The 11867-nt window shown below is 42.3% G+C and overlaps 1 protein-coding gene across 1 annotated transcript in view; it reads right to left on the bottom strand.

The window, feature by feature from the left end:
* Nucleotides 1-360: 360 nt before the first annotated feature.
* Nucleotides 361-11867, bottom strand: part of skia (v-ski avian sarcoma viral oncogene homolog a) — a 72513-nt gene continuing 61006 nt past the window's right edge. The window contains exons 2-7 of the mRNA XM_061075524.1: nt 9808-9924; nt 8413-8525; nt 7559-7857; nt 7015-7355; nt 4960-5190; nt 361-4043 (exon numbers count right to left, since the gene is read on the bottom strand). Of these exons, the coding sequence (XP_060931507.1) occupies nt 3855-4043; nt 4960-5190; nt 7015-7355; nt 7559-7857; nt 8413-8525; nt 9808-9924 (1290 nt within the window). The 3' untranslated portion in view covers nt 361-3854. The remainder of the gene's footprint in view (nt 4044-4959; nt 5191-7014; nt 7356-7558; nt 7858-8412; nt 8526-9807; nt 9925-11867) is intronic.

The following is an 11867-nucleotide window of genomic DNA, read 5'->3' as shown; positions in this document are numbered from 1 at the left end:
GAGAACTACACCATATTGATTTCCTAAAGATGGAGCTTGAGGACATGTTTTAAGTATGACACTATTACTACACTGAACATATTGAATTAGCTACATTTTATATCAGGGGATAAAACAAAATTAATCAAGATAAATATTTTAAGTTTAGTGTACATGTTTTTTTAATGGATTGTGCTTTACTGTTGTTTCTCTATTTTATATTTGATGTTTAAAAATAATTTAAAAAATCTGATTTCAACCTGTAACATTTAAAAGGGCTCAGAATCCATTGTCTCGTCTATTTAACAGGAGCAGAACAAATTAATTAATGAGCGAGGTGAATTAAAAGAGGCAACAATAATAAGAAACTGTGACAGTGGATCTGGACAAACAACTTTATTTCTGGTAATGCATCTATACACTGTACATTCAGTCACTGTAGTATATAAGCATAGCTATTTTCAAACATAATCTCATAAAGTCCTTTACTTTACAATATAGTCCGTGTCGTGAGAGAAGGGCAAGGGTGATGATGGAGAGATGAGGACAAAGATGTGAAAAGATGAGGGAAACAGGGGATATAGATAAACAAGCCAAGCTTTTTTCCATACTGTATATGTGGTATTAATAAATGGGAAAGCTTACATTTACCTCTTAGATAAAAATATTTCTAGAATTGTAAGGTTTATATAGTATTAGCAGCAGCACAGGGCTAAAAAGATACATGAGGGTTAGGGAGAAACAATCAGAAAGTGGCGTAGTCATGTGTGTATATGTGTATGTGTGTGTGTGTGTGTGTGACCCATAGCACAGGTCAGCTATCTGATACTAAACATACTGTTAAAAATATATATGAACTGGTGAAAAAAAGTCATTCAATATAAAGACTCTACAGTAAAAAATGAAAAGAAATGGGTTAACATGTTTATGAAGGGAATATTCTCTTACGCACTGCATTTACTGTTTTTGAAACCTCTCAGTTTAAACACAAATTCCAAAAAAACAAAAAAAACAAAACAAGACAGTTATTGTAAGAAAAGATTTCTTTTTGAAAAAGGAAACACCATGTACATATATTATACAATATTGTAAAGAAAAAAATATTTACATTTGAAAATCCTTATTCAAATCTTCACACTGGCTAGTATTTGTCTATTAATATGGACTGTTATTGCTGCTTTGCTGTCCATTATTTAGCAAAATGATTCTCCTTTAGAAAACAAGACGTTGTTAAACTGCTTTTTTTATTTTTGTGTGGGAGAGTGAAGAGCCAATGTCATTATTGTCTCCCTTATTTTGTAGAAAACCATGAGTAAAGTAAACTACACATTGGCTATCAATTCTTTTGAGTGTAAAAACAACTACAAAATGTACCAATTTTAGGTCTGCCAAAGTGACAGTCGCAGTGTCGTCCTCTGAGCAACATCGGTAATGTTGAATAAGAAATGGGCCTTCGACATAATGCCCTCTTTATTATACTTGACAGGTCCGCCCCTGGACAAGTCAGCAAACTGGGAACAAACAGTTAAGTCTTTATGTACAACCCAAAGTAACAATTCACCGAAGCGAGTGGCCTTTAAAGATGTTCTATAAAAATTGTTTGAACATGCATATCATTGAATTCAAATTAATTTTAAAAAAGCACTCATTCAGGGAAAAAACCCTCAAGCATCTAGCCTTTGTTCAATTGTTCTCTGCATTGAAAAAGAAAAAAAAGTGTAAACTGGTTGGTTTTAGGAATACTGAAAAAAGAGCTGCTGAGCGAGGGAGGGTAATTAAATTTGAAAACCTGCAAACAGGAAGTTGATGAGAGGCCCCGCCCCAACAGCTTCATCATCAGTTTTTCTTACTCTGGAAACCTTTCGCCCACATCCAGGCACTTGAGGTTGTCCAGCATTGCATTTCTTTTTTTTCATGTCTTTAGTTTTTTGCAAGTGTGAAGTTTTTCTTTTTCTTAAAAAAACATTTGCAACAGTTTGTTGCTTTTTTAATTTCTTCTTCCTCTTGTAAATAAGATAAATTGCTTTATGTTGCATAACACAAAAAACCCTTACATGTACAGTATCAAATGCCCAATAACCGACTATATGTATGGCAAACTTTCTCAAAGTTCATGCATAAAGAAAATATGAGTTTTCTATTGAAAAAAGGGAACATAACAGACGAGCAATAAAATATCTCCACGTTTAAAAAAACAACATCAACAACCAAAGAAAAAATTAGCATTAACACAATGTACATTCTGATTGCATTGAACCCACTGTGAGGAGGCAGAGTCATGGTCTCTGCCTTTTGGATTGAATCTGATTTGAATCTTTGACCATGTGATTTCTGTTCAGGCTCCAATAAAAACTCAACACGGTGTCGTACAGTAAGTTGTTAATGAACTTTTTTCTGTCAAGCTTGTTACATGTTTTAACTGGGTGCTGAAGCGACAGTTGTGTCATTATATTACAAAAACGGGAGAGTGTCGAGAAAAAATGTCAAACAATCCCAGACTGCATCAGCAAGCAACAGGCAGAGCCTTTTTTTCTTTATTTACAATACTTTGCCTTAAGAAAACAGATTTTTTATTTGAGATGCAAATTATCAACAAAATGCTTACTGAACTTATATGGTAGCAGTTACGATAAGATGATGGTTTCAAAGAAAGATTGAAGACAATAGTGGGAGTACAATGCATTAAAACAGTATTTCTGTTATGACAAAGTGCGACTTATTATTGTAAAGGAAAAAGGAAAAGAACATATATTTATATTTACACACCTTAATTTAATTAAAATGAACATTTTGTGGTTCTTGCTAAGGACGCCCCCCCCCGAGTCCACTATGATTTCAAACATGATGGAGCCAACTGGAGTAAAAACATGCCAGTTGTGACTTGATGTGAAAACCGCTGAGATGGAGACTGTTGGATATTGTTATTGATCATCCAAACAAAGTGGTCTCTAAAAGAAGGTGCCTTTACCATGGCATGTTTTTATTACCAGTATCTAATCCAGGGTTCGATGCAAAAAGAGAAACATATTGATTCAACTTTAACTTCACACTCGATGCTTTCCCCCTCAGTTGGCGGCGATGGCTTCCTATAAACCCGACAAAACCACGGTGGCACTGTGGAGAGTTCAACTGCTTGTTTTGTTCATCTTCGAATGAGTTTGTTTCTTTTATATTTTCAAACTCCACAAGCACAGAGACACAAAGTAACTGTCTATCTTTTTCTTTACATATCGCTATGTAGTCTCTTAAATAGCTTATAATGTCTTTAAAATCCTCCACATATCTCACCATGACGGGAACGGCCATGGAGACTTTTTCAGGAACTGCCAGTTGAGTGTGAGCGCTGCCCTCCAGGCTGCACTGCTGTAACACCTCTAAACAGCTGTGTAGCTCTAATATAAGATGATCGTCTTTCAGCATTAATTATCACGGATGTGTGTCCAACAGTCTCACTTCATTCTCTGTCAGAGAAAAATCCAGGCACAACCACGTTTTTGTGCTATACATGTGTCATGTAATCCTTGAGATCCAGTTTTTTTAACGTTCTGTGAGGGTGGAAGGTGCAAGTCAGTACTTGATTTAGAAACACATGCTTCCATGTTGCAGAAATGTACTTTGCTGTTTTCAGTCATTCTCCAAAGGAAACATTCACTTGACTGTTCATGGGCATGGACACAGGCCCTCGTCTTATCTCTCAGTCTCTGGTCAGAGGGCGAGAGTCTTTGAGTTTTGTGTTCTGGAGGGCGAGCGCAATGGACAGTGGGGTGATGCAGTTGGCCCAGGACTCCTGTGTATGGTCATGGTCTGACGGGCAGATGAAGTTGGGGATCATGGCGAGTGGGGTGAATGGTTGGGCTGTGAGTTTAGCTGCTTGGTTACTTGTCCACAAGAATGTCCATGGGTGTCCCGTCCTTGTCACCGTTGGTTTTGGGCCAGAGCTGCTGCTGTAGCTCCTTTACAACCCTCTCCAGGTGCTCCCTGGCCTCCCGCTCATGCAGCAGGTCGGCTCGGAGCTGCTCGCGGTCGGCCTCGGCGTGCTGCAGCTTCATCTGGAGGTCCTCGATCTGGTAAACACATGGCAGGAAACAGATGAAGTCATGCAACAGAACAGAGCTAACTCCAGGACGGTTTGGAGAAGAATGATCCAACCACTCTTCTAAACAACCATCTTCCATACACAGCTCAAGGAACTATATCATAGAGTCCTACAGCCCTCCCACCAGTGTCCAGGGTTTCCTTCTGCAGGCCTGATGCCATGTTCACATGACACAGGTAGTTAACTGTGTAATAATGTTTGTGTTAAATTCAATCTAAAATTAAGGGTACAAGTCTCTTGTGTGATCCAATTACATGAATATTCCTGAGTCAGAATTGGGATGTGGTATCAAGCTGGTACCTTGAAACAGGTGGCTGTTTTAGTCAAATTCCTTGTGAGAGGACAATGGAAACTGACAAGAAGATTCTGAAAACATCAAAAACATCTTGACGACAGGTGTCTGAGGGCGACTGCAGTCTCTGCAGGAGGCACACAGATGCAGTTGGAGAGCATAACCTCCCTTTTATTTTGTCTAATCTGCATTTCCCATGGTGCCTGAGGGAAGTCGACGTCTCTTCCTGTTTCCTTTCGGTGGGGGACTTACACGTCTGTACACTTGGAGCTACACCCATTTATTTTTGACTGTGGAAGAGGAAATGTGTTTTTTTTCTTGCCTTCTCCTCTGCCGACCTTGAGAGTATTTAAGGGAGTGAAACACTGCAATTACTCTGAGGGTGTTGTCTAGACTTTGCACACATTGGATTGTTAGTGTCTGCCTCCATGCATGGCCTTGTCTTGCATCATTTCTACCCATGTCCCATGTTTCTCAAATATGTTCTCATGTTTAAGATTCCTCATATCTTAAAAAAACAATAAGCCTAAAGGGCGATTCTAAACCTAGCTTAAATCCTTCATAAGCAAAATCCACATGCACAGTAACCGACCTGTGCAGAGTATTTTGCACGAAGACGTCCTGCCTCGCAGCCTTTGTCGCAGACCCTCAGCTGTCGAGCCTGCTCCAGCTCCCTCTTCAGACGGATCCGCGACTCATTGGCTTCCTTCATCTTCTTCTCGCTCTCGGCCCGCAGACGCTCGATTTCCTTCCTCAGGTTCCGCTTTGCCTCGGTCGCCTCCCGCAGCTTCTCCTTTTTGGCCACCCGTAAGAATTCTAACTCCTGGGAAGAAGAGATTGTACATGTTAGCATCAAGGAGAGGCTCAGCCTATGTGGGGTTTAAACATACAAAATTAAACACATGAAAAGTTTTTTTGTTTTTTAACATATCGTGTCCCATGGTGCTTATACAGTGGATATACAGTATCTGTCACATGGCCGTTCGATTCTGCCTCTGAGCTGTTGACACCCAAGAGCGGTGACTTGTTACAGAAGGCTGCAGGGTCCGTTTACACTGAGACAAGTCAGGGGTGAGGGCAACTTGTGGGCTGACAGAAGTTAGGTTTCCTTCCTCTGAATCATTGAAAGAGTGTGTGTGTGTCTATGTGTGTGTGTGTGTGTTAGTGTGTGTGAGAGTGTAGTGGTAACACGCCCATACTCTTCTCATGGGAACCTAGCAGTTGGGACAAACATGTCTGTCATCAAGCTTTGTTAGTTCTCACAAAAAGAGTGAAAAGAAACAATCCCCATCACACCCAATACTCTGCAGAGGCTTTACATAAGAACTCTATGAATACCAACAGGGTTAGAGTTAGTTAATCTTAGTAGAGTAGTAGAGCAGGAATTATACCAGTGACTTCTTTTAAAGTAAGACCCCATTGATATAACTTTTGGTTGGTTGGAATCGCCTTGCTTCTGCACAGCTCCTCTCAGCACGGACGGAAAGTGAAAGTGGAATGCCGTCGCGCTGGAGTCCCTTTTCTTGCCCCCACACAAACTCCTTCGTCTGCACTTTCTTGTTCTCAGTCCAAGACCAAAAAAAGAAATGGAAGTCTGGCTTTTTCCCTTTGCAGCAACATCCGCTGTCGTTGTTATCACTTGCCAACTCATGCTAAGCTTAGCGGACTGTGATAAAGACTCTACTTCTGCATTTTGATGTCTGAGCTCAAGTCATTTCCTCAGTTTGCCAACTTTGAAAAGTTTCTGTTGACTTGATTTCTAAAAAGTTAGGGGAGGCTAAAGGATTGTATGAGTTGTCATTGAATGCTGAGGCTGTGAAATCTCATTCTCTCAGTCAATAGTGACACACATCATGGTGCATTGACTACAGTTAAATCCTATACTATGTAACTATAGCATATAAGTGGGACAATAGTGACATTTAATCACTGGGGTTGTAGAACTGAATAAAGATGACTGTACACTGATAATAGGCTGTTGCTATTGGCAACATAGGAAACGTGTATGAGTCACAGTTTGTATAAGTGTTCTTTTCTATTATTTACCAAACAGATAATCACAACTTCTACATAGAGTTACACTGACACATGTGACTAATTGGTGGCCTTGAATGACAGGGAGGTTAGTCAGGTTGAAGCAGCTCCTATACCTGTGGTATGATAATTGGAAATACATTCAACATGCCTTTTACATTGTCTTTGGTCGAACTGTTTTAAAATCTTCCATTGGCAAGTGTGAGTGAAATATGTTCAGGTCAACTCAAATAGTGTTTGTCAAGATGCGACTCCTTCTGAATTAATATTATTTAAATCTTTTTCCAGAAGCCAAATCTGTTCCAATTTTACAATTTAAAAAAAGGGTTAAATGTTAAGTTAAAAAGTCTCAACATTGTATGATTTAAACATATTTCCATTCAAATCTCAGGTCAGTGACAAAGTTAGGCAAAGTCTATGTCTAAGTCTACAGATCTATGTGTTAGCTAAGCAACAGTTTCTCTCTACTTCAGGTGTTTCTGCCGACCAGGACCAACAACTCCTCAGACCTTGATCGGCACTCAACACTCTGAAATCAATGTTCTCATTTGACAGCACAGAGTTATTCTTTCAAGTCAAACTCCTTTTTAAAGATGTACGAATGAAACTTTACCTGCTGGAGGCTGCGTTTGGCCTGCAAGGCCGATCCGAGCTTCTCCTCCTGCTTCACCCTCATCTTCACAATCTCATGCAGAAACTTCTCCTTTGACTCTTTAGAGTCCAGTCCGCTGTCCAGCGCCTGCCTTAGGCTCTCCAGCTCTGACTCCAGCCCCAGCTCTGGAGGGGTCACGGGGGCTGCAAGGGGTGCAATGGGTGCAGCAGCTGTAGGGGTAGTGCCCTCGGCTGACGTGACAGTGCAAATTGGCCCTTGGGCGCATGGTGAGCTCAAGTCCTTGGCTGAGCTGCTGGATGAGGTGAAAGATGGTGACGACAGGGAGGACAGGGACGAAGTGACTGGTGGGAGAGATCAGGGAGGAGAGAGAGGGTGAGGTTAGTGGACAAACTAAAATGTGCTGCTATTGGAAATGAGCTGTCAGCTCTCTAGCTGTGAAGACTAAGTTGATCTTGTTAAATCTGACAACATTGTGCTGGCCAGTCCAGCCTTGTTACAAATTATCTTTACATGTCACGTAGCTGGTAAAGATTAATTAACTTACACTCGTCCCGGCTCTCCACTTCAATCTCCACCTCAGAGTCTTTGTCATCCTGAGGTGGTGGTGGCTTGCTGGCAGTGAAGGAAGGCGGGCAGGGGGCCTCAGTCACTGGTGGCTGGAGCTCCTCTGTGGCTCTTCTCTTTCGGGGCCTTGAGTTGGCTCCTTCACCTGGGGGTTCACCTCCACTTGGATGGGAGGTGCTGGGTAATGATGGGGACACGGGACCCACCTTACTCAGGGGTTGTGGTGTGAGGGCGACATTGGGGGCCACACCATTCTCCAGACTCTTGTAGTTGTAGAAGCTAAGAGAAAATGACACAATTTAATTGTATGTATTATTATGTTTCAATGTAATAAACCAAATCAAAATCAATTCATTAACAAGAGTAGAACTATACATCCAAGTCAATAAAACCTCAACCACATTGCAAGGTCCAGCCTCTGCAAACCAGGGTAGAGAAACGTTCAAATGAAGTGCCTGTAGCTGTTTCCTCCCACTTCATGAGACACTGGTCCAGATCAACTCTGATATGATGCTGCCTGTACTGGCAGCACCATGGCAAGTGGGTGTCCACATTATGAGTGTGTGTCAAATGTGTTTGAATGGTATCGTGTGGGAAGCTGTGGTACAGTCAGACTTGACCTCTGTGAAACCAGCCCACCCAGACAAGTGAGGGAGTATGCTGGGAGCTCACCAGATCCAGCTCAACAAATGGCTACCACTTCTTGTAGTTAAAGCTCCTCTTAGCGTTCAGATATTTCCCGGTTTCTGATTTATTCAATTTCTAGTCGAAGTTAAGTGCTGTTTGGGGAAAGTGTCTTCTGTTTTTGATCTGGCTGTCCTTTGCTGGACTCACCTGTCTCTCAGCAGGGCCAGGGGGTGATTGGTAGGGTCCTTATCAGCAGAGATGTGGGGGGACCAGGGCCTGAAAGCTGATGGTCTCTGTCTGGGCTGGATGCAGTTAAGCCCCTGAAAAAAACAAGAAAAAGGTACTTTAAATCACAAGCCATAACTAAATCACTTTTTGTAAAACTGCAACCAGAACGCTTAGTGACAGTTGTTCAATTTCTGCTGCAACGCTGTTTACCCCTGAGAAGGGTTTTGTGCTCTCAAACACGTCACCCACCCCTCCATCGGAATAGGGGTGAGTAGATAACAAGTGAATTTTCATTTTCTATTACATATTATTATTAAATATTACATTATTACAATTGGGTTTGATTGAAATCAGGAAAACATCTGGTCAAAGAATAAGTGAACAAGAATATGAATGTTGAGAGGTTTTCACTGCTAAAACCTAGTATGTGATGGTTTCCATGATACATGACACATTCCAGGGTATTAACTACTGCGGGTTGATACCCAGCCCTAGTGTAGGGTCAGCCTCTCACATTTAAATGTTGTATTTCAGTGTAAAATTGTGGATCCACAATGAAATTCAGTTTGCTTCTGAGACAATGCAATCTTGGCTATCGTATGATGACGAATTAGCCTGTGGGGCAATGGCTAATATTTTGTGGCTTCAAGTGTAGACAGTGGACATCCGGGCCAAGTCTCTTTTGTTTGTCATTCACTGTTTACAGTCCGACTGGTTTCTTTTATAACAAGTTGAACAAGCCTCCACACAAAAAACAAACAGTGATGAAATTATCTGATTATTGAGATTAGGGCAAATGTGAAGGTCCTTTCGAAGACCTGTCACTGTTGACCTCTCTTTGACCTTGGGTATGGTTCCACAGAGTTGGGGTTCACATAAAAATTATGGGGCATCCAACAGTCGAATATTCCAGGGCTTGATATGAATATTGCAGTTGTCCTAATGTGGTTTTAATCTAGTCAAAAGTCCCTTGATTAACAGGATGTGAATGGGCCTGTCATCATTGTGGTCTTTCTATAGAGTAAGATGTGTTTGGTGACTGGAGAGGGGTCAGTAGAAAGATTAATGTTGAATACAGTCTGCAGGGTAGACACTTTTTATGAGATTATTGATCTTCACATTGGACATCCATCTTTATTTTGGGGTAATATTCTCTTTCACTGCTCTCTCAAACTTTGCTCCATCTCAGTAAGCGAATCTGTGCAGCTCGTGGCATCTACAGTTACCCCCCTCTGTTAGCACAGCTTGCCAAATCTAAATTTAAGCACTACCCTCATCTGAAAACTTCTGTATAATATTACACGACATATCATCTGATGCACTATACATCATTATCATCACCAGGATCTCTGTTCTGAGCTTAGCAACACCCACCTTAGTTGAGGCGGACAGGGATTGTAGCCAGTCGAGCTGCTTCTCTTTGTCGGCCAGAGGGGATTGCGATGGGAAATCTTCAAGTTTGGACCTTTTGATCGGGATGAGATCAGATGGCTGTAAGAGACAAAGAACATTTGTTTTAAGTTTCAAAATTGCAGGTCAGCTAATACAAGCGAAGTCAAGTCATATTCCCTTCAGTCAAAATTCTGCAATCATAAATCAAACCAAATCTCTACTATGTCAAACAGTTAGATTGTGTAAACACATTCAGGTCAATAGGTTTTCCCATCTGATATGACACACCACAGGTTGCCCAGTTGGCAAGGGCTGTCAGCGTCAGTGAACAAAAAATGCACCCAATAGTGCCAGACAGACCAATGGCTGTGTGTGTGTGTGTGTGTGTGTGTGTGTGTGTGTGTGTGTGGATGCCTGATAGGGGAGTGCCAATGGAGGTGTCTGATAGCTGGAAGTGTGACTGTGTTTAAATTTAGGTGTGGTGTTGACTTTGTGTGTATTTGTGTGTCTGTCTGAGGCTTGGGAAGTTGTTTCAGGGTTACTAAGTTGCACACACACACACGCACGTACACACACACACACACACGCACACATACATCATGTTTGCTCATGGGCAGCCAAGAGAGGAGGCAAGAGGTGACTGGGGCAGTGTCTGTCTGTCTCTGTGTGTGTGTGTGTGTGTGTGTGTGTCTATCATACACAGATACACCCATACATGCAGACAAGTAAGGGTTTGTTTCTCTACCTCCCTTCTGGCTGGCTTTGTGGCTATGACCTCAGCCTCCCCAAGCTGTGGCTGTCACTAGCTGCCACACACACACACACACACACACACACACACACACACACACACAAACACGCACACACACACACACACACACACACACACACACATTTCTGATTGAACAGAGCATGCATGTCTAAAATCAAAGTAAAGGTGTTCCGAGTCACAAAGGATTCCAAGACAGATCGTGCTAAAACTGAAAGGATCAATAATAGTAATCATTTTTGCTTTTAAATTCAATTTCTTTGTCAGTTTGTCTTGCAGCATATACTCCCACCATTGTACAGAGGAGACCTGGCTGTGCTTGGTAGGTCTGTGTGCTTTATTAACATAAAGAGATATGTCCTATATAGCAGGGCAGCAAAGCAGGGTTAGAGGCAAGAGACTAGTCCCTGCAGTTCGGCCCAGAACTCACACATACACACACATACACACAGAGCGCTGCCTCAGGGCAGACTGTCTATGCCACGTGCCAGTCCTTGTCTCGTGGATTACCAGTTGCCAACGCCGCGGCTCTCCATCAGGGTGAGATCCGGCCCCGGTAATGTTGGCCATAGAGAGCGTCGGAGGTCAACAGAATTGGCAGCTGAGGCTACAGGCTGAGCACGGGGGGGTGGTGGTGGTGGTGGGTGGGGGGCAGGGGGAGGGTTCAGGGAGTGAGAAATCTGCATGTCTCGATTACTGAACAGAGGGACTGTGAGACATGAGGCAAAAAGACAGCCGGGGTGGGAATTCCTAATTTTTAAAAGCACCCCTCTGATGTCTGTGGCACTGGTGCTTAGGGTCCCATGGGCTGGGTTCAAGGGATCTAGTGCAAAAATGAGCACTGGTTAAATTTCACTATAATTTGATTCACTTAAAATGATCCCATTGTGTGATATTCCTATATGGGTCCCTGGGATTAAACAGTGTCCAAAGGGGGACTGTGGCAGACGGCGTGTGACAGGAAACCAATAGACACACGTGTACATGCATACACACTCAGACCCTGAAAGAGGGGTGAGTGAGACACTATTCATGGCAACTTGACAGGGCTCTCCTGAAAAGCCTCTGACTAACAGAAAGAGCCGGGCTAACTTCAAAGACACACAAAAAATGTCTGTGTGACAACGCATCCCACCTCCTCACGATCCAGGGTGGATTACACAGCATAGACAGGATGTCACACTTCTAAGATAAGGCCTTCCGATTAGGTGAGGTGTGTGTCAGACGTGCTCAGACTGCGTGTCTACGTACTCAGTGCCAACATTTCCCAGTG

The sequence above is a fragment of the Limanda limanda genome, chromosome 7, assembly GCF_963576545.1.
Source record: "Limanda limanda chromosome 7, fLimLim1.1, whole genome shotgun sequence".
NCBI classification, from domain to species: domain Eukaryota; kingdom Metazoa; phylum Chordata; class Actinopteri; order Pleuronectiformes; family Pleuronectidae; genus Limanda; species Limanda limanda.
This window is presented reverse-complemented; position numbering and strand designations above follow the sequence as displayed.